Source organism: Corylus avellana, chromosome 2, assembly GCF_965113065.1.
Source record: "Corylus avellana chromosome 2, dhCorAvel1.hap1.2, whole genome shotgun sequence".
Classification (NCBI taxonomy): domain Eukaryota; kingdom Viridiplantae; phylum Streptophyta; class Magnoliopsida; order Fagales; family Betulaceae; genus Corylus; species Corylus avellana.
Window position 1 is genome coordinate 5,918,430 of NC_142491.1, and position 24,297 is coordinate 5,942,726.

A 24,297-nucleotide genomic window follows, 5' to 3' on the forward strand; every position below is an offset into this window, starting at 1 on the left:
TATACCAGTGGCACAGAAATTGAATTATGAGAGCTACATATTTAAGGTTTTCATCTTTTTGCATGTTTTGTGGGGCGTGGGGGCATTAGGGAATCTTATTTTACCAATTTATTATCTGACATTAGCCTCTGAAACTTTTTGTTTTTGTGATTATGAAATGATTAGTTCATCTGAGACATCGGAAGTTGAGCACATAACTTGACATCTGCATTACAAGGTTTTCATGGCTGGAGTAACCAGATGAAAGTAAAGCTCCTGGTATGTTTTTCTCTGCATCTTATTTCTGAAGCACAGTGATATTTTACATAAACTTGTGATTGCCAAATTCCATTAGCTGACAGCTGCTCACCCTTACTAAGAGTTCGATGTTTTTTTTCATTGTGCATTAGCTTTTGATTGGCAGATTTAAATTGGACTTTGACTCTTGAGGGTCAGTTATTTTCAGGTATAACTTATGAAGCTTAGATTCAAGTGGTTCAGATTTGGTCAATGTTTTTATGCTCTATTATGATGGAATCTCTGTTGTATATTAGGCTCAAGTGGGGGCAAGTTTCAAAAACATCTCATGACCTGTGTAGATGGAAATCTACAGGACAGTTTGGTTCTGAATGCAAGAATGCCAGAAATCCATGCCTAAGAAGGGCCAGAGAGAAAGGACTCATGGGAATTCTTGACGTGCTCCTTTCTGCTGAAAAAGTTTATTTGCTACTTCTCTCAATTTAACATTGTACTGATGTTTATGTTACATATGCTTCATGTGGCAAAAATCTTTTTCTTTTTTTCTCTTTCTTTTCTGTCTTTATTGTTTCTTGTTCTTGCTTTACACGGGTCCGAGATTTACCTAAATGAGATGGGTACACAAAGTGGCCCTGCCTTAGAGATGGGTACATGTCGGGTTCGGGCCGTGTTGATGTACGGGTCTAAGATTATATAAGTAAATCTTAACTCAACCAATTTAATCAGACGGGTTAGACCCTTCAATCCTAATTTATTAATTTCGTGTTGGGTTCTTGTCGGGTTCATGGGTTGTGTCAAAAAATTTCAGCCCTAAATATCACGTGTCGAATCTGAGTTGTGTCAAGGCATGGGTATAAAACTATATAGATCAGCTATAACTCAACTTATTTATTTAAACGGGTTAGACCTCTTAATTCTAACCCGATACTTCCGTGTTGAGTTCGTATTGGGTTCGTTGTATAAAAAATTTGTTAGCCCTAAGATGGTACGGATGCTTGATCCTATAGGCATGTTCACTATTAAGCTTGGAGAAAAGTAGCAGATGGAGTAATATACAGCAGCAATCATCTAAATTGGTATCTCCAAGCAGTACTCAATGTAATGCTAGAGAACAGAAATGAGACAAACCAATCACACTTTGTAGTACATCTTTTTGGTTAATATCATACAATCTGATGCTTGTGCTTCCATAATTTAGAATTGCATTTCTGACTTCTCTGGCATATTGAGGAGTTCCAGATGTTAACAATGAAAGAAAAATGAAAATGAAAAAAATTAATGTATGCATTCTTCATAATAAACTTGTCTTAAATGTTATGAAATACAAAAGAAAAATGAATTCTTTTTTATTAGGTCTTTGAAGACAACAGGTTAGAGAAAGAGTAGAGATGCTAACAATCTATCGCTTGAATGTAGGGGCCATTGATCTTGATAAATGGAATGTGTTTTATCTTGTGCCAATCTTTGCCTTGATCCTTCTCACATTGTATCTCCAAGTGAGGACAGCTCCAAACTGACAAAAATTGAAGAGAAGTGAGGCGTTGCATTGATTCTGGTAGACAAAGTAGATTTTCACAATACCAAAGCTCTAATTCTTTGAGTGCAGCAAGGTTTCCCAGTGACTCAGGCAGAGTGCTTAATTTAGGACAACTCCAGATATCTAGTGTTTGGAGGCATACAAGATGCTTCATAGCATGTGGAAAGGCTGTTATATTTTCACAGTTTGAGAGTGAAAAATGTTGAAGAGAAGTTAAACTTCCCATTCCTTCTTCAGCAAAAGAACCTAAATTGTGGCACCTGTCTATAAATAAGGACTTGAGAGATTTGAGGCTTCCCAACTCTGACAAGGATTCAAGCTCAGGGCAATTACTGATCCTGAATGATTGGAGGGCAGAGAGACTATCAAGCTCACCAGAAAAAGACCTGAGCTTTGGGCAGTCCCTGATTTCTAAAGACAATAGATGTTTTTTGTTTCTGAGCAACCCTTGTGGCAAATAGATCAGCTCCAGAAATCCACTGAAAAGGGCATTTGAAAGGGAGGACATCTTTGTCACTGTTGCCAATATTTCATTGCTGCAATCGTTAAGCTCTAAAGATTCAATAGATGGAAGATATGGCAAGTTGGTCAATTTAGGGCAAAACTCGACTATCAATTCTTTCAGGCAAGGAAGTAGATCTCTTCCTTCCACAGATGACCATCCCAACAAATTAGGCATATCTTTGAGTGAGAGCCGTTTCAATGACACAAAATCAGCAACCCTGCTAGCTCCACTGGAGTCATTGGAGAAGTACATAGTTGCATCTATTCCATCAATTCTGAGAACCTCAAGAGCAGGCAGCTTTCCCAGTGGAGGAAGTTGAGCACACCTTTGACATTTGACCATCGAGAGTTCGACAAGATTTGTGAGAGAAGAATTCATCAACCAACTCGGGAATTTCGAACCCACGTAGTTCTCAATGAGTAACTTCTTTAACTCAAAATTTGGCTGAAGCCCTTCAGTAACACACTCAACATTTTCTCTTGCACTTACCTCATCAACATTCTCCCACAGTAGTTCCAATGACTGAATGTGTCTCTTCTCCTTCAGGTTTGCATCCCTGGCACATCTTTCATTCCTCACATACTCAAGGTTCTTAATCTTTAATTCTCCATGAAGGTCTAGGCCCTGCAACTGTGAAATGCCGCATCCCGTTTGCTTACCAACTATAAATAGTGGCAATGTTTTGAGTGAGCCAAGTTCTCCAATTCCATTTGGCAATTTCGGTTAATAACCCACAACCATATCTATTCAGATGCCTCAGGTTCACCAACTTTCTTAAATTTTCTGGCAGTATCTCCAAACGGCTGCAGTGCAGGAGTACAAGTGTTTGCAAATTGAACAGACTGCAGATAGAGTTAGGCAACTTTTTTATAAGAGTATATGATAGGTCAAGGAACCTTAAATGTTTCAATGCACCAATTGATTTTGAAAGCTTCTTGATTCCAGTACTGCTTATGTCTAAAGTACGCAAGGATTTGATACTCAAGATCAAATTACCAGATACTTTTGCAATCTTTCGCCGCGCAAATAACAGAAGGAAAGAGCGTAGCTTTGAATCACTAATGCCCTTCAGATTTTCAGTCTCATTACAAATGATAGATAAATGACGTGTGCCTGTAGGGATGATTACTTGCCTGCCAACCTCCAGCATCAAGCAACTGGTACCTGCAACAGATCTTGCAAGATCGTGAAGAAGATCGTGCATTTCACAGTCCACCATGTCACCATTGCTGTCTTTTGTTGCATTTTGAAAGAATGACCTCCAAAATAATTCATTAAAGTATTCATTCCCAACTTCTTCTAGTGGCTTTCTTTGAGACGATCCAATAAATCCTTCTGCCATCCATAAATGGATTAACTTCTCCTTCTTTATCCTGCAGCCTTTAGGAAATAGGGAGCAGTAAGCAAAACATTGTTTGAGATGTGATGGTAGATTGTCATAGCTTAGTCGTAATACAGGCAAAATGCCATTTTCTTCCTCAATAAGATTCCATATTTCATTGTCTTTAACAAGCAACCACTCACTTCTCCGCCTTTTCAAGCTCATTAAGCTTCCTAGAGCTTTTGCTGCCAAAGGTACACCCCTGCAGTTCTTTGTTATTTCCTTTCCAATTGCCAATATACTTGAACCCTCTTCTGGTTTTCCACACTTGAATGCTCTCTGCTCAAACAATGACCAGCAATCATCATCTGAAAGACCCTCCAAATGGTAAGGGGTGGTAGTGCCCATTACCAATGCAACCTTTTCGCTACGGGTTGTTACTAAGATTTTGCTCCCTTCAGAACCATGCCTCATTGAGTTCTTCAATCTTTCCTATTTTTCATGGTCATCATTCCACACATCATCTAAAACCAGTAAGAACCTCTTCCCCATTATCAATTCTTGAATGTGACGGTGAATCGTCTCCATTTCTAGAAGATCACATCTATTCCCAGTCACTGACTCTACAATTGCTCTCATAAGCCTCTTTACATCAAACTCTTCAGAAACACAAACCCAAATTCTTTGCTCAAAATGCTCCTCCACCCTCTTGTCATTGTAGACCAATTTTGCAAGTGTTGTTTTTCCTAACCCTTCCATACCAACTAGGGGAAGGACTGAAACATCTCCTTTATCAGTTGAATGCATTAGAAACTTCATGATTTTCTCTTTCTCCTCATCTCTCCCAAAAACTTCTGATTCAAATAAGAAAGAATCTGATTGTAGCCTTCCAGATGATTGGGTGCTATAATCAAGAAACTTATCTTTCAAATGAAATTTGAACCTCTCATCTGCTACTGTATTTAATCTCTCCACTATATTCTTCAACTCTCTCTTCACTCTATAACTACAGAGAATCAGATTTGATTGAGAACAGAAGTAACGTACCTCCTTGATCATGCAACCTTGGATATCCACATGATCATGGAAGTCCAGTTTGTGTTGTGAAGCTTCTGATATGTACTCATCCAACAAATCATCTGCATCATAAGCAATGTCTTTGAGCTTTATCAACCAATCCTTCACTGCCTTATCCAGTACTTGTCGATCTTCTGCATCTTCAAGGACGGCTTGGATTGTTGACAACACACTCTGAAGCTTTCTCATCTCCTTCTTAGTGCCACGTAACATACCATACTCTTCAAAACTCTGAGAAGACAAATTTTCAAATATCACCTGAAGAAGAGCAGAAAGAACTGCCTCTGCCATTGAAGTTTCTTAAGAATTGAGGAACAAAGCAGACTGAAAGGTCCCAGAAAGCACCAATGGCTCTTTGTAGTCAACTGCAAAGACTTCTCTCCCTCTTTTTCTAGGAAACAAATACCTTACCTTCTGACTGGTGACAAGGCCCGCTCAATGGCTAGGCCACTGAGGCGGTTGCCTAGGCCCCGGTTAGTAAGGCCCAAATTTTTTTTTAATAAGGACTAAAAAAGTTTTTAATTTTATTTTAACTTAAAGCCTAATTTTTTTATAAATAAGGCTCAAAATTTTTTCCTATAAAAATTTAAAGCCTTTAAAATAAGATCTCAATATAATAAGTCCATTATAAAATAAGACCAATTAACCCAAAAAAATAAATATGCCACATCAATTTTTTTGGACAACTAGTTAAAAGTTAAATTTAAAAGTCATGAAACAACAATGAGAATGAAAATAATAATAATATTATTAAAATTAATATTATTTAATTAATATTTAAATATTAAAAAAAAATAAGGTTTATCTTCAAAATTTTGCCTAAGGCCCCCAAATATATTGAGCCGGCCCTAGTCTGGTGATGACAGGCCAGACATTGCAATAGAACTATAGAAGTATAGGACAATATAACATACTATTTAAACAGTGCAGCTTTTACTAAACATGCCCTAATATAAATTTCTAAAAACTCAACTTAATTTTTCTGAACTTTTACTGCTTTTACAATTATTTCTCCAAAGTTCAAAAACTCTCAATTTAGTGTATCAAATTTCCAATTTTTTGCAGTATCACTCTTCCCTTAGGTTTTTCTATTAAATTCTAACGGATAAATGTCAAAATTACCAAAATCCCTCCTATTTTGTTTTTCGTTGATCATGATTTAACAAAAATTGTAAAAATACTGGCTCCTAAATCTTTGCAATTTTTATTTTAATTTTTTCTTTATTAAAAAAAAAATGGTGTTTTAAGAATATTGACAAGGTTTAACAGAAAAAGCTACAACCTGATTAAAAATGCTTAATAAATGAAGCTATTTACATAAATCACACATGTATATAATATGTACATATATATATATATATATATATATATATATATATATATGATAAGCATATATCTTATTTAGTCAAGATTGTCGCATCCACCTTTCCATATCTAATATTTATACATGTACTTCATAGTTTTAACTATTTGGCTCTGTTTGATGACCTTTGAACTATAACTTATTTGCTGCAACTTGAAATTAAACAGGGTGGGATGGGACAATAACAGATTCATGAGGAATAGGAAGCTCTTATGGATCTTACACCAGTGGCACAGAAATTGAATAATGAGAGCTACATATTTAAGGTTTTCATCTTTTTGCATGTTTTGTGGGGCGTGGGGGCATTAGGGAGTCTTATTTTACTAATTTATTATCTGACATTAGCCCCTCAAACTTTTTTGTTTTTGTGATCAGAAGTAGAGCACATAACTTGACATCTGCATTACAAGATTTTCATGGCTGGAGTAACCAGATGAAAAGTAAAGCTCCTGGTATGTTTTTTTTCTGAAGCACAATGAAATTTTACATAAACTTGTGATCGCCTAATGCCATTAGCTGACAGCTGCTCACCCTTACTAAGAGTATGATGTCGATCAAAACTTCATTGTGCATTAGCTTTTGATTGGCAGATTTAAATGGTGGGTGATATCTGAACATCATGTCGTTCGTTCAATTGTACTTGGACTCTCGAGGGTCAATTATTTTCAGGCATGATTTATGAAGCTTAGATACAAGTGGTTCAGATTTGGTCAATGTTTTTGTGTTCTATTATGATGGAATCTTGAAAAGCATCTCATGACCTGTGTAGATGGAAATCTACAGGACAATTTGGTTCTGAATGCAAGAATGCCAGAAATCCATGCCTAAGAAGGGCCAGAGAGAATGAAGGACTCATGAGACTTCTTGACTTGCTCCTTTCTGCTGAAAAAGTTTCTTTGCTACTTTTCTCAATTTAATATTGTACTGATGTTTATGTTACATAAGCTTCATGTGGAAATAATCTTTATCTTTTTTGTGCTTATTTTTCTCGTAAAATAATTATTTAAATGTTTCAATTAAAAAGAATACTGCAACACACAAGATTGAAAGAAAAAAGAGATGAGAGGAAAAGAACAAAAAATAATTAGTTAGATTCTAAACACCATAAGAGCAGAACCTTTAGTGAAGAATCATGTTGCTTTATGCTCAAGCATTGGTTAGTCAAGGAAGTCCAATTTATATTAAATTTGTCCTTAAATGAGATTGATTAACAAGATTCAGGGCATTTGATCATCTAAAGGACAAGAAATTTAGCACAGTCAGTTTAAGCTCCACTGGATTTATTCAATTGGAAGATATGGACAAAAGAAAAGGACATCATTTTCATAAAATCCAGTAATAAATGACAAAAGTGAAAGCATCAACAGGGCACTATTGCATTACCATCCAATGTCATTTCTGGGGCCTGGTTAACCTATAATTCGCATCACCCAAAATGCATCCCCAGCTCTTTCACCTTCAAATTCATCTGGTGGATACCCCCCAATGCTAAACCAATTCCCTGCAAAATTTTCCTTCAAAGGTACTGACAATACCCAGAAATTGAAAGTTATAAGTAGGGGTGGGCAAATTAATCGCCTACCGATTACCGTCCATCTACCGACTATAACCGAACTGAAATGAACCATCAACCGACTTATGTGAGTCGAAAATCGGTATTGATTTTTTATACCGATGTTGGTTCGATTCGGTTAATTGGTATAAAGTTTTTGTTGTTGGTTAACCGAATCGAACCGAAATTTGCATAATCGAACCGCCAAATTTGACACCGATTATGGCTTTGATAGATAGACTTTGCGGAGTGATGTTTTGTTGATAGTATTTAGTAAGTTTTTTGCTATCTTATATTCTTATTGTTTGCATCTAAAAAAATAACAATTTGGGCCCCCAAAATAATTAATTTTTGGCCCATTTAAAAATTGCGTTGGCCCAATTAAAAAAGCCCACAGTTAACTGACTAACCGACCGAAATTAACTGAAAATTTCGAAATAATTTATTATCAAAATGAAATAATTGAATTAATTAATTTAACCGACAATTTCAGTTAACCGACCGAAAATGGCTCTATCAAACCGAACCGAACCAAACCAAATCTACACTCACCCCTAGTACTTGTAAGTACAAAACATAAAAACGAAAGAGAGTAATATAACATGCCTTTGCAGAGGCTAATAATATTCACATGGACATTTTGGAACTGACAAACTGGTGAAAGCCCAAAACTTGGGCCCATAGTTGTTTGCTAGAAGACATAGCTAAGAAAAACCAAAAGAAATTATCTTCATATACTTAATTAAATTAAATTATTCTTAACTTTCTCTCTTGGACAAGGTTGTTCTTTTAACTAAGGTCAATCAATGTGTGGGCAAAAGAGGAAAATAAACGGTTTGTGAGACTACAGTATACGGTTGACATATATGCATCTTTTGGGCCCACTAGAACAGACGAAAACATATAAAAAATAGGAGATAGACGGCAGAGATGCTTTTTTCTTTAATGGTTAGGACGAAGATAAACTGAAACTATCATGGTCAGAGAATCTAGCCGAAGATCAGGTAAATAAATCTCAGTGCAAAGAAATAATTGATGAATTCTCAGCTCCCCCAATCTGATAGATGCCTATTGTTTGCTTTTCCTTTGAGATTCTTCACTAAAGGTTCTGCTTTTAGATGTTCTATTCTGTTGCCCCCACTTGAAACTTGGAAGCTTTGTATTCTCTCCAGCAGTTGAATGATTTCAACATCAAAATCTCGTCTTTATGCTTGATTCTTTCCTTTTATGAAGAATCTTTATCTGGGCATTCTTTAAATTGCCCAAAAGAATCTGCTTTTAATACCTTAAACTCTCAACTCCGAATTCAGCTTAGGGTTTGTCTCCTTATTGGTTATGAAAATCAAGTTGTTTGCAAGAAATATTTGTTGATTAGGTTAGCTAATATATTTTTCTCTGAAGGTTGTGCTTCTTTTCATATATACTTGAATTGTGTCATCTGTAGTGACAGATTCCTTCTCTTAAGTGAAACCTTTGTGATTTTGCTTCAAGTCTACTTAAAGTATTCTGAATTTTCATAAAGATTATTGCTTTGTTGGAGTTTTAGTGCTTATCCTTTCCAAAAATTGAAAATTGGATGTTGCAGATATGGAGTTGTTTGCCTGCAAATAGTTTTCATTTAGAGTCATGAGAGAAACCATGGATGATGGGGAGGTAGAGCTTTCAGATAATGTTCAATTGTTAAATCCAGATTCATCTATCAACTTTCAGGGTTCAGAATCTGTTGATTCATTTCTTGATGATTTGTTGAAGAACACCCGAACATGCACCCATACACACACTTGCAACCCGCCCGGCCCTGATACTGCTCATACACACACATGTTATCACACTCACACCCAAGTTCTTGCATCCGAAGAAGATGGTCATCCAAACCATAAAGAGAATACCAGCTCAAGACGGAGAAGACCTTCAGGGAACAGAGAAGCGGTTCGGAAGTATAGGGAGAAAAAGAAGGCTCATACAGCTTATCTTGAAGAGGAAGTCAAGAAACTGCACCAATTGAACCAGCAATTGGTTAGAAAATTACAGGGGCAAGCAATTCTCGAAGCCGAGGTTTTTAGATTGAGAAGTCTTTTGCTAGATCTAAGAGGGAAGATTGACAATGAGTTGGGGGTTTTCCCCTACCAAAAGCAGTGTTACACTAATACTATGTTCAAAGAAGGTGATTGTGGGTTGCAGCCTGCTGGTGGAGCAATTGACCTACAGTGTCAGACTAATTTACCATGCTCGCATCCTCATTCTGAGTCATCATCGCAGGCCGGAATTGGTGGAAGCGGGAAACGGATGACGTCATGGGAAGAAAACTGTCAGACTGCAATTATAGATTGTCGAGCTAGCACAAGTGAGATGGTGAATGCTGAAGGACAAACACTGGAGACAGTGGAAACCTTTGTGTCATCTGCTTCACAAGCCGAATAAGTAGCAGGGCAGATATCATTTGTAAGTTTCATGCGTCTTTTGATCTTCCTTTTGTAACGATTTGCGTAAATCCATTGTAGGTGGAGACTGGAGAGTAGTACATATTCTATAAAGTTATATACTTGAAGACGGAGCTTTTTAGATTTGGCATCTCCGAACACTTTGTATTAGGCAATGTAAATAAAACTTCTTCCTGTTAGTTGTTGTTTCTTGATGAATGTGTATATCAATCTTGTGAATTTATTTTCCTTGTAATTATGGGAAACTATGTTCTCAGTTCAATGACTGAAGTTTCAGAGAATAGTAAATTGATGTCACTCTTATGCTGCTGACTTTTGGGGAGGATGTTAACCTGTGGGAGGTTGGTAAATATGGATAAAGTTGGGGGACTTTTATATCACCCTTTTATTGAGGAGTGTAGTTTGACAATGTGAAACAAGATCTACAGTTCTGGCTGTTATTTAGTAGATTAAATTTGCAAAGCCTTTTCATTCACAGGAAAGGCATGTCATGATGCAGCCCTTCTCTGCCCAGAGCTTTGAGAAGTCAAACCTGTCAACAAGTTTACAATGTCATGCATTCTGTAAATACATCCGTACAATTAGGGTTTAGGGTTTTTCTATATATATGTTATGATGTAATTCTAAATCATTAATAGCAAAATACAGCTGCACTCTCTGTGGACGTAGGCACATTGTCGAATCACATTAAATTTGTGTCTTGACTCTCTCTTAATGTCTTTCTCTTTGATTTTATATTGTTTATCATTGTTGTGCACGGTAACATGTTCATACTGGTTTCTTGTGGAAGTATAGTGGAAATTGAATTACAATGTATTAGTAGCTTTATATGCATAAATGCTGATACATAGCATTCCCCACAGCCACAGCCCACAGGCAAATATGCTTTCTGATGAAAGGACCATCTGGAGAAGGTTTTGTATGCTCTTTTCAATGAGCATCACCCCTATATTATTATAAAGGTTGGCGTGCTATAAAACTAATGCATTAATCACAAGTTTCCAGTAGAAGGAATATTTGGGTGATGGTTTATATGTATTGTTGAATGAGCATCAGGCTGGTAATCATGTAGGTAAGGCTGGTACGCTACTATTAAATTTTTTTTTTTGAGGAGATGACTTGCATTTTCAAGAGGCGACTTTCCACAATATGTAAAAAGGTTTTGTTTGTTAACATTTTTTCCTTGTTTTCTCTTTTGAAAACAAAAATATTAACAAACAACCCGAAACATAAAATACTCGAAACTAGTTTTACTTTTATGTCATATCATAACACTTTTTAAAATTTAAAAAAAAAAAAAAAAAAAAAATCGCTCAAAAAGTATTAACAAACGAATTTTTTCTACAAAATGGGTTTTTATGACATATTTTTGCTAGTGCAACGACATAGAAAAAACACCAGTTATATATGTTTTAAATAGACTAGTCAAGTTGTAATTGGAGGTCAATCTGAGACTAACTTTTTGAGGTGTCGCCCAACTTGGACTTTTAAGGCATGGAGAAAAGAAACTCTAAGCTGGAACTTACAATTGCCGTTGATCTACAAGAAGAATTCTTGTGAAAAAGACAGATTATTGATAGCATCTTTAGTGATATGATTGGTACCTTTTCAATTCCAGGAACTTTAATGGAGATAGAAGGAGACCAGAAAATGTGGTTGCAAGAGATTCTCAATTGCATTAGAAATAGACTTAACCTGCAAAAGTCCTAAAAAACCAACCAAAACCTGTGTGTTACAAAGAGTATGGAGCTGTAAGAATCCATCTTCAATAACTAGATGCATATTTAGGGTATGGATGATAAATATCACTGAGTTGGTTTCTAGTTGAATTCGCACAAAAGTTTAAGTTTATAAGAAATAATGAATTTAATCATCTAATTAATACTTTAATAATTTTCTTCATGTATGAAACCCAAAAACACGTCAAATATTTAACTGGAATAATGAATAAACACCAATCGGTACTAATTAACTCAGTCTCCATTTAGGGTAAGAGAAAACATAGTCACAGTTTACGATAAGAGATACCGATTAATAAATACAAACTCTCCACTTAAGGTTGGAGAAACCTTTGTCTATGTTTAGGGCAGGAGAAAACCTTGCCTTTTTTTTTCTTTTTTTTTTATAATTTTATTAAATTCTTCTGCTTACAAAATGTAACCTAGCTCCCCTTTTATAGGCAGGTCTTATTTATTAAGGTAGATAATAAAGACAAAACTATACGGACAATGATTTTTGATGGGTTATTCCTGAAAAGTATATATATATATATATATATATTGAATTATTTTATTAATAATTTTGAGAAAAATGTACTGAAAATGTTTTCAAAATGGCAAACAAGAACTCATCCAAATATTTGGGCCTAAAGTTCAGCCGAGATCCAACTTGCAACCAGTAAACTCTGGATCCAAGACATACCTAGAAGACGCCAACTAAACTTGAAGGCCCAATGATGTGACCCCATATCTTACGTTCTATATATATAGTTCTCTCTCACTTATAACTTTTTTAACTTTAAAACTTTAAAAAGTAACACTCGACCCTCTAAATACCGCTTTGTTATAGTTAACACCCATTTCATTTTGTATCGAATTAGATGGAAAATGTGTCATGTGCACCACACATGAATTTTTTTGACTTAAAGTTTCCATAACACTCGACACCACTAAATACCGCTTCGTTATAGTTAACACCCATTTCATTTTTTGTCGAATTAGATGGAAAATGTGTCACGTGAACCACACATGAATTTTTTTTCCTTAAAAGTTTCCAAAATGCCTCTAAAAATTACTAAAAAAAAAAGAGTCATGATTGGGAGTACGCCTGGCGTGCTTCAACAGTGAAGCACGCCAGGCACAAATTTTTTTTTTTTTTTTTTTCAAAAAAATTAAAATAATAAAATAATTAAAAAATAATTAAAAAAAAAAATTTTGTGCCTGGCGTGCATCACTGTTGATGCACGCCAGGCGTGGTCAATATCTTTACCCAAAAAAAAATGCAAATAATTGGAAAAACAATGAAGGTTTTGCGGGTGGTCGAACTTGATGGTTTAAGTCAGCAAAATATTTGGAGAAGTGAAGCAATAAATTGATTAGGTAAAGAGTTTTGAGATGCAAAATGGTTGCACCTTCTATATATAGCGGCTTACTTGCAATACTAGTTTGGAAGTTGATTTCTTGTTACCCATGTAAAGTATTTTTGAATCAATGAGTTGATCCTGGGCTTGGCATATGGATCACGTGGGCTTGCCGGCCCATAACCCAACAAAAACAAAAAGACTTAAAAAAATAAAAAATAAAAAATAAAAAAGAAGAGAGAGATTGAAGCAGTGTTGCATGATTTATTTTCTGTTTCAATTTTAGTTATATATTTATTGTCCTTCTTTGTGACAAATAATGCATGTTTTTTATTGAGTGGCAAAGCGATCTTGTCTGATATTGTTAGATAATATCCATCTCACCTGTCATTAACAAACAAAAATGTCTGAGAAAAACACCCATGATTTAGTAACACTTAAGAGTTAGCAAGTAGACCAAGAAGAGTGTATATAAGTAGACAAGGAAACAGTGCTTTGTCACATCCACGAAAGCCACATCTCTCTCTCCATAGGACCCATATGGCTCAATCATGCTATTGTTTGCCCCATACAAATTCAGGCAAGACAGTTCTTGGAACATAGAGCCACATGGGTTTCCTATCTAGCCCTTATTTCACTTTGTCCTCTCCCCGTGTTTTCTGCTTTCCCCCACACTAATTCCAACCTTCTCACTTTTTACCCCAACTTTAGGGTTTTTACGTGTAACCTTTCAGAAAAAGCGTTAGTCATATCTGAGTTATAACTCCAAAGATATTAGTCGAGTTTTAATTAGAATTCATCAGAATCGCTTATAAAGCATAGTCTCACTTAGTAAGAAAGCAATGTAGGAGTTAATACCTATAAACTCTTTTATAATTTATCTTTCCAATAGGAGACGAAGGTGTTATGTCGTATGCAGTGGAGTGAATGGTCATTTTTCACAAAAAAAAATTTGCTAATTTTGTTTGAGAGTTCTTTTTATTATTGATTGGAAAGCTTATTATTTTAGTTTATCATCATCTTTCTAAACACTAGTTTCTTGGGTCACCTCAACTAATAAGTGGATATAATATTCTCAACATTATTGGCCAAATTAATGTATGGATAAAGGATAGCTCTGCTCAGAATTTGTTCGTGTATAAAAATTTGAGGTGAACTAAGTTGCAAACGGTTTGAAGAAAATAGTAAACAAGCTTATGATATCATCTATATGTTGAAGGGAATAGATGATATCATAAACAAGCTTAAGGTTCAAAGTCTTGGGCCTAATTAGCATAAAGCTCTACTTAAAAAGCTTAAGAGTCCTAAATGGATAAGAGTTTTTTTTATCTTCAAATTTATTGACTTAAGCATCAAAGACTTTTTCGTTGGCCGGCAGCTGACGTCATTCCTATAATTTTCGATCTTCTTGTCTTACAGATAACCTGTCGTCCGGTCTGACTGTCCAAAAATTTACTTTTGCATACATTTTGGAATTCACTTCTGGGATGAGTACTTTTTAGAGCAATAGGTGATTAACAGTACTAGAAAAGTTTGTGTTCTTTGTTAATAAAAAAGAAAAAAGAAAAAAGGGAGAGGTGTATATTATATTCACCTTCGACCACCAACTCTCCATTAGCACTGCAATAAGCCAATAATTAACCACTATCTATGCTTTTATATTAAAGAAAAAAAAAAAATTGACAGCAGGCTGCGTCAACGATGAATGAATAAGTGTAGTTAAGAGTCAAAAATCAGATTTAATAGCACTAATCAAAAGTAAATCCACTCTAAAGCGACATAAAATGGGTTTTTGCATGCATATATATTACATTTAGGTGGATTTTCCTTTTCACCTTTCCTCCAGCTTATCATTATTTTACTAATAATCTCTTTCACATCTTTGAGTTTATATAAGTAGATGACGACCTGATCAGCCACTTCCTTTTTCCTTTTTCTTTTTATTTTTCTCTCTCTCTTTTTCTTTTTTTTAATAATTTTTTTGTTTTTCCTTCAAAATAATAGAGAAGCTAGCCGGCCTCATTGTTGATTGCTTTATGTTCATATTGTTGTTATTAACAAGTAAATTTGCCTTCTTTCTTTATCAAGTGTCTATGATCATCATTTGAAAACAAAAACCAATGAGACAAGTTTGGGTTTGGTATCAAGAACATCATATTGGCATGCATGTATATGTTGTTCTTTTTCTTTTTCTTTTTGGCTAATGGTGGTGGTATTTGTAAGGGAATAATGATTAGGGTAATTTCTTTTGGAGTAATTTAATATTGAATTGACTGCAACGGTTTCGGTGGCTATGCCAGAATTTAAAGAACCTAAAGGAGCATGAATCATAACTATGGGTTTTATACAAATTTCTAACAAATTGACGTAATAGTCTATATAGTACTTGATCTGTTAATCACTAAACAATTAAATTTATTTGTCAAGTTTTATGTGAATTTACACATAAATTTGTAAAGAAATTATAGTAAAAGTTGTAGTGTCCAAAATACTTTACATGGTTCAACAAAAAATTTAGAGATGTGCCCAAGGAATAATTTAATCGACTGAAAAGTACATCTCATAAAGTGAAGGTTACTAGTTCAAATTCCCCTCCCTTTTATATATATATATATATATATATATATATATATATAGCTAAAACCATAAACAAATCTTAAAGATTTTTTTTTTTTCCAATGATCAATTAATCTCCGTTTAATTAATTAGATATCTGACGTCAAGATTAAGGAACGTGATTATTGTGCTTTAACCATATATTTTGGAGCTATTTCCTTGAAATTGACGAGAAAGTTCGTTTGCAAAGGTCTTTCTTCTAATTTTCAAGATTGGCTTCTAATTATTGTCGTTTCCATTGGTGGTTGCCTCCTCAGGTTTATTATTCTGCTTAATATCTTTGTTTATATAAAAAATTAAAACATAATAATAATAATAATAATAAATTTAAAAAATTTTAAAAAATAATAATAATAAAAAAGACACTAATCCAAAAAGTGGAGTCACTTGACCATGGATTAATGGATGAAAACTAAACTAGCTAGAGTCTAAGACAGACAAGTCACTGTCCCAAATCCAGCAGCCAATTCCTGTTTGTAAAAGGTGATAAGAAAAATGAAAACATGGATGAAGGAGAGACATGTCACCCTGTTGTTGTAGAGTCTTAGCTTCTTTCTCTATATTTTTTAGAGGGAACTTTTTGTTTGAAAAAAATGTTCTGCGGTGTAATAAATGTAAAAAACGTTTGTATTTTAGGTTGTTTGGTAATGTTTTCAATTTGAAAAGAGAAAACAAAAGAGAGAAGGAAAAAGCAAAGAGCCATTTACACACCGGTTGCTTTGACTCGCTGTCAAACAAATTTGGATGAAAAATCATTCGCATCTGGCTATATACTTTAACATAAGCGCTCATTAAATCTTGTGAGCATTGGACTCTCGCCTTTCATTAAAGAAAACTTTGAGAACAAATAATAAAAGTGGTAGCTAAAATAGAAAGTGAGATGTAACTATTTTGAAATAATAATAATAATATTTAATTAAAATTAAAAAGTAATTTTTTAGTTAAAATTAAAAAAAAATAATAATTTGATGAGCCGAATGTGAACGGAAGCTGACATATTTTCCATAATATGCAGTAGCTGTCAATTTGAGCAAGTTGACATACACACATCTGTATGGGAAGTACATGAAAGGGTCCTATATATATATATATATAACATTTTAAAACATATATACATAAGAACAGTACTACTTTTTTACATACGTGATGTACATCATAACATCAATACCATGAGGTCATACACTCTTTACTTCACCTGAGAGTGATTTATTCCTGTCATGATATTAAAAGCCCTATAATTATTGGCCACTTGTTCACACAAAAATCATATTCATATACACATCAAGAAAACCTCACTTAATCTGACACAACCAGCAAAGAAAACCCTCTTTATTCACTAATATGGTGGGGTCTTTAGCAACTCTAAAAAACAAACTTTAATATATATATATATATATATATATATATATATAAAAGAAAAAATTTCACATACTTCCTCAAACTATCATTCAATTCATAATATCCTCTCTAAATTTTCAATTGTAACAATGTCCTCCATAAATATCCCTCAAAGCTAGCAAAAAGACAAAAATAACCCTAAATATTTTTCAATAAAATAAAAATACAATAATAAAATTGAAAACAAAAACAAAATTTATTAAATTTATTAAGGGTATTTTCGTCATTGGGTGGTACATTAACAATTTTTTTTGTAGTTTTGGAGGATATTATCTAAATTGAAAGTTTATATAGACATTATCAATCGGGTGATAGTTTAAGGATAGTATGCAGGCTTTCTCTTATATTTTTAGATTGTAGCCTGTCAATAATGACTTTTTCTTCACCTAAATGGCTAGATGTCTATAGCAAACTAGAAAAACTTTTGCATTTGAATAAGAAGTTCTTTTTAAGGACCATTTTATAGAGATGTAACTTTTATATACAATTAACAAGTTATGCATGACATACAACTTTACATGAAATTAACACGAATACACTTCAAAAAAAAAAAAAAAAAAAAACTATATATGTAAATTCAAATTCACGAAAAAAAATTTTCTAGTCCCGCCTAGGCGTGCCGAGACAAGCAAAAGAAAGTCTTTCCCTCCTGCATATGATTAAAGAGGGGTGATCAGAAGGTAGGCCAAGGTAGAAGAGGATGATTCAATCATGCGGGCCACTTGATTGTGCCATTTATTGGAGACTCTCTTCTCTCTCTCTCTCTCTGAGCTGAGCTTTGAAGGTATATATATATATATACAAATAAATACAAGTCCTGCTTCAATATAAAGTTGTTTTGCTTTGAAGCTGAAGAAGACGTTGTACCCGCAAACGACAAAGCAAAATGATAAGCTCCACTCTCTTTGACATATACGGCGGCTGCATCTCATTTCTCAAACTCCCTTTCTCCCTTTCTTTCTTTCTCTGTGTCTCACACACCCACACATACGCATGCTTGTCAAACAGTTCTGTTCTGCATGCTTCTCTTGTAAAAGTCTCAAAACATCATTCTTTCATATCCTATGATTTTAAATTATTGTTGAATCATCCTTTATCTCTCTCAAAAGTTTAGGTTTGTTGATATCGGATTCAGAGCAAAAAGTTGTGAGTCCGAATCTTGTTGCTTACGAGTTACGAGCACATCAAAATTTTCAAAATAATTCTTCCAAATTCAATGTATTTTTGTAATTTTATAAACATCTTTGAGGTATTTTGAGGATTTTACTCCTCAACCATTTGATTTAATGCTGAATTTTTATGAGATGTTTGACATTACATACTTCTGAAAGATGGTAACCTTAAATTAATATTTTTTAAAGTAATGAAATATGATGGGTGGTAAGTGAAAATTTTCTAATTTACTATTTCTAATCCACTTAAGTTTTTAAAACAAATGGTGAATTGACGATTATGTTTAGAGATAGATATTTTGATGCAGTGTATTGAGTAGCTTTTAAATAAAATCGCAAAAACATGGCATGTTTGGAAGTGCGTTTGAAAAAAAAAAAAAAAATGACAGTACAAAAACATGAAAAATTTCACGTTTTCACGATGCATGCAAATGGGTGAATTTTAAAAAGCTCACTAAAGTGCAGTTTTAAAGACCAAATGTCGAACTGCATTTTAAGAAATCAATTGTTTTGAAATCTTTATTTTCAAATCGTACATTTTCAAACCGCTAAATCAACAGCACTAATAGAAATTTAAATATTTGAATTTTGGTATAATTTTATATTATATCAATTACTTACTCTTGTATTATTGTCTGATGATATGCGTATAGTCCAAGAAACTAGGCAATTTGTATTTTGTAGCCCACTAGTTATCTTAAACAAATGATAGTTACTATAATAATTAAATTCAATTAGGTCATTAGAGTGGGGTCGCAGGACTATACTTTAAAGAAATACTATTTAATTTCTTGCTAATATATTACAATTATTATTTTCCTTTTTCTTTGTTGAGAGAGAGAGAGAGAGAGAGAGAGAGAGAGGGTGGAATTTCTAAGTCGAAGACCAGTCTCTTTGGTTTATTTTTTTTCATTTTTGTTCCACGTCATTTGCGGGCCACCACTAGGCACGATGGATAAATTAATTCCTACATATAAAAGAAAATTAGAGTGGATCTTTGTGTTTGGATTTGAGGAAAGTGAAAGAAATATTTTAAATTCTATTTGGAAATTATCTTTTTATTGCGAGTTGTTATATGGAAAGTGAAAGAAGTCTTCTAAATTCTTTTCCAGAAATGTTGGAACTTTAACAGGAGATGGAGGTTTTTTTTTTTGGAAAAAATGTAAAATTAGTCCTTATGATTTACCTGATTTACAATTAACTCCCCACAGTATCAAAATGAACTCAAAGGTCTCTGAGATATGTCAAAAATATAATTTAGTCTCTACAATCAAATTTCGTCCACTAATTTAACAAATTCCTTTAGTATGACACTGACTTAAATAAGACAAGTATCATAATTATATTGACTCTAATGTTTTACGCTATTAGAATATGTTAAGTCAGTGAACGGAAGTTGACTGTAGGGATTAAATTATTTTTTTAGCATACCTAAGGACCTTTGAGTCAATTTTGATACTACAATGAATTAATTGCAAATCAGGTAAACTACGAAGACTGAATTTATATTTTTCCCCCCTTTTTTTTTTTTTTAACAGAAGAGATGGATGTATTAAGCCATATAGTATGATATTAAAAAAAATAGGGTTAATTATATTTACTGTCCTCTAACTCTCATTTATTTTACAATGTCCTCTCAAATCTACTATTACCGTCCTCTAACCTAAGGAGAAGTCGGTTTTCATCTTCTAAAATGTATTTTTGTCATTTTGAATCGCAGAATGAGACATTGTAACCCGACAATGCAAAAATGATGGTAGTTAGTGGAGGTAAATATAGTTTCCCCTAAAACTATATATGTTAAACCATACAGGATCTCTTGCAAATAACTGCCGAAATTGCTAGCAATGTAGACAGTTAATTGATGTAGATCATAATCAACTAATATTTATTTCTCCGACATGAGTGATTTGGAGAACCTCTCCATTTCCAACCATAACATTTTCATCTCCATTATAATTCTGTAAATTTCCTAACATACTTGCTTTGCCAACCATATGTTCAGGGGTTCTAGTCTTTGTGGTTGCAGAATCACGATCTTGTTTGTGACATGTATTCTGATTCTCTTGGACTTTGGTTTGTTAGAGGAAATCGTCTGCCTTCACAAGAAAAATTACCTTAATTGGATTGGCCATCTTTAGCCCTCCAAATTATTATCTATTTTTCATTTGCGCTTCTAAATTACTAAGTATAACACTTTGATACGTCAAATTACTATCTTTTAACTAAAAAACCTTTCCGTCAGCATTAAAATGAATGAAAATATTGGAGTGCTCGGCCATGTTCTAAAATCCAAAGCGGGTGGTTTTACCCCTATGGTTTGGTAAGCCATTTTTTTTTTTTTTGGGTAAGTATTTTACTTTTTAATAATTATAAAGGGGCAATTATGGTATTTCAATGGTCAAAAGTGGGGGTATCGCGAAAAGAATTTCGTCAAAGTGGTCATGTGCACGTGACCACTTTTTCATCAATTTTCACATATGATGCTAATGGGTATGCTTTTTTGACAAAAGATATGGTAATTTGACGTATCTAAATGATATATTTAGACTTGAGTAGTTTAGACCCTTTAGATACGTAAATGAAAAATGGGTAATAGTTTGGAGGAGTTTTTTTTTTTTTTTTTTTTCCTTTTTTTTTAATCCTATAAAAAAAATGAAATTGATTCCAAACAAATAGTTCAGTAGCATTCACATTGATGTGAGTTTCATGACGTTGAAGTAAAGGAAATAATCTCAGCATAAAACGAAATAGGTGGATTTAGCATTGATATTGTAAGGAATTGCAGTACTACACCATTTGCTTCTCTTTTGATGTATGGCAGTTGGAACTGGAATCCTCTCCAATTCATTTGGCTCATAGGGGAACCAGTTCTTTTTAGCATAGAAGTAAAATTGTCCAAAAAAAAAATTTTGGACAATTTTGCCCCTTCTTTAACAAGAACCAAATAGACTGGAAGGGATCCAAATGCCTCCCAATTGTCGTAAAAATTTTACCAAACAGGCCTAAATCAACTATTTTTTATGACCTGTGTACTTTTTTTTTTTTTGAATAATTAATAATTTTTAAAATATAATATAATACTAAAAGTTATCTAAATGGACTGGAGAGGAACCAGTTCTTTTTAGCATAGGGGCATTATTGTCAAAAAAAAACTTTTTGGACAATTTTGCCCCTTCTTTAACAAGAATCAAATGGACTAGAGGGGATCCAAATGCCTCCCAATTAACTGTCGTAAAAATTTTACCAAATAGGCCTAAATCGACTATTTTTTACGACCTATACTTTTTTTTTTTTTTTTTGGAATAATTAATAATTTTAAAAATATAATATATTACCAAAAGTTACCCCCTTTAGAGTTTAGAGAGATGCAATGCAAAGATGAGAATGTAAAATTGAAATTGACTTCCAAAATGGGTAGCTGGCAAAGAATAAGAGCCGTGTATAAAAGTCGTAGTTATTCAATAATTTAATAATGACAGTTGAGCAATCACTTGAGAATGTAACAATCAAGAGTAGAGAGTAGACTAGGCAATTGCAACAAATTCATGTCCCCAAATCTTTGCTCCGTTAATTAAGCTTGGGTATATAGGCTAAGTGGGGTAGGCCTTGAGGCTCAATAAAGTGCAATCTATCATACTTTGAAATTACAGCCTTTTATAGTTAGGCTATCAATGACCTGGCAGCGGATAGAGATGTAATTCTTTGAAATTTGTTGTAAATCTGAAATTGATTGGGACGGTGACTTTTCATAGATATTGTTTTATAATAGTTCAAGAGGCTATTGAGTATGTTATAGATAATGTTTGAGTTGTGAAGATTTCAAATTGTATCTTTAGCATTATATGAAGTATTTTGCCTAATTTAATTGTTATATATCAATGAAGAGATAATTAATTAATTAATTTTTTTTTTAAAAAAAAAAAAAAAATTACATCCTTTTATGAACGGAAAACAAAAATGGGTCTCGTTATGGCCAATTAATTGACAATGTGAGAATGGTGTTGAATTCCGAACGACAATTGGAAGAGAAGTGGATGGTTCAGCTCATAAGCTAGCAAAGGATGCGCTTTAAAACCCTCAACGTATTATCTAAACGCATTGGTCAAGTTTTTTTCTCATTAATGATATGAATGCGAGATCAATTTAATAAAAAAAAAAAAATACAGCTTTTACTATAATTTTTTTTTTTTATAAATTCATTCAAGTGGCTGTGTCTTTATGGAGAAAGAATTAAGTTACGAAATTTGCACATAAATTTAGTTATTTAATGATTAAAGTGATAAGTGTCCAATAAACTGTCACGTTGCTTTTTGATGAATTTATATAAAAGTTGTAATATAAAAGTAAATTAATTATTTATATAAATTTCATGTAGTACTCGTTTTATTATAAAATTATGTGCATGCCATAAAGCATCACACCAAAAAGAAAACCTTTTAGAAAATTTATATGGTATGCTTAAGAAGAATTTGATTTTTGGTCATAAATATTGAATTATGGTGTCTTCTATGACAATAGAATAATATGTGCAAAGCCATGCCCCTCTCATCATTATGAGATGTTTCATTTGCACAACGGAGCTTCAACTGTGAATATAAATTGACTTCAACACACACTTGTGAGTAAACGGGCTAGGAATAAGACAAATCAAATCTCCAATCTCACCAAAAGGTCCAAAAGTCATCAAACCACCTGCCCCCCCCCTTTTTTTTTTGTTCTAACTACCCAGTGTTCTAACTACCTAGTGTTATTCTCAAAAGGTTTAAATGATGTATAATGCAGATGATACTCACGGTAGTTAGAACCTTGCAAGATAGTAAACATGTCATGGTGGAGCGCCGCACAAAGAGTGTGAGGGCGAAGACATCACCTTCGATGCTAAAGTTAGTAACATGAAAATAATGGATTTGAGATAACATAAAGTAGAGGAATCGTGGCATTTTTTTGTGATCAGGGATCAGCTAAGGGTGTAAACGAGCTGAGCTTGAGTGATCTTTCATTGTTTGAGCTCGGCTCGTTTAAATTTTACTCGAGCTCGAGCTCGGGCCGAGCTTAAAGACGAACCAAAAAATCAAACCCGAGCTCGAGCTCATAATAAGTCAAGCCGAGCCGAGCCGCCCCAGGTTCTTATATTTAATTTATTTTTTTATTATAAATTTAAACTTCAAGTACTCTTAAACGGCTCAAGAAGCTAGCTTGCATATGAGCATTTGTTTAGCCTAGTTAGCCGAGTATGGAGCTTTAGTCAAGACAACAAGGCACTTGGTTTCAAAGAGAGAGGATATACATCCTTTTATAATAAAATGATGCTATTATGAAAAAAAATAAATAAATAAAAAAAATCATCAATTTTTAATATTAATATGAGCAACTATGTGAACAACTACCAATTTGAGCCTTATACACGTTGCTCACAAGTCTAACCGAGTCGAACCGAGTTTGCTTTGTTTAATATTCGAGCCAGTATTTGTGTTCACGAAACGTCTCATTTAATAATCGAGCCAAGCTTATACGAGCCGATCTCGAGCTTGCTTGCGAATGGCTTGCTCGTTTAACATCCCCTTCATCAGCGTAATAATCTATATTTTTTGGTTCATAACATGTCATCATTTTTTTTTTTTTTTTGGCAAAAACAAAAAGAAAAAAAAAGGCAGAAAAATTAACCTGTTGAATTTTTTTTAATATATATTAAAGATTGTAAGAAATACTACAATGTCATTTGCGTTTTTTATTTTTATTTTTACAGATTATTAAATTTAAATGACTTGACACATTGATGTGGTATTTTTGTGACAAAAAATATCAATAATAAAATAACCAATCCCAATAGGACGAATCCCGTAAGATAGGGCTATAACTAAAAACCTAATTTCAAGTTGTCAAAACACATGTCTGCGCATTCTGGGGCCATGTGCATTTGATCCTACGGATGTGCACTCGAGCTTAGCTGATGTGCGCGCGAACGCAGGTGTGCACTCGATTCTACAGATGTGCAC

The 24,297-nt window shown here is 33.7% G+C and overlaps 1 protein-coding gene and 1 pseudogene across 1 annotated transcript; one reads left to right on the forward strand and one right to left on the reverse strand.

The window, feature by feature from the left end:
* Positions 1–1,510: 1,510 nt before the first annotated feature.
* On the reverse strand, positions 1,511–4,968 carry LOC132173341 (putative disease resistance protein RGA3 pseudogene; annotated as a pseudogene).
* A 3,468-nt stretch (positions 4,969–8,436) lies between these two features.
* On the forward strand, positions 8,437–10,227 carry LOC132161881 (basic leucine zipper 23). The gene is made up of 2 exons (XM_059572099.2): positions 8,437–8,596; positions 9,178–10,227. The coding sequence occupies exon 2, from the start codon at positions 9,219–9,221 to the stop codon at positions 10,011–10,013; it is 795 nt and encodes a 264-aa protein (XP_059428082.1). The 5' UTR covers positions 8,437–8,596; positions 9,178–9,218; the 3' UTR covers positions 10,014–10,227.
* The last annotated feature ends 14,070 nt before the right edge of the window (positions 10,228–24,297 follow it).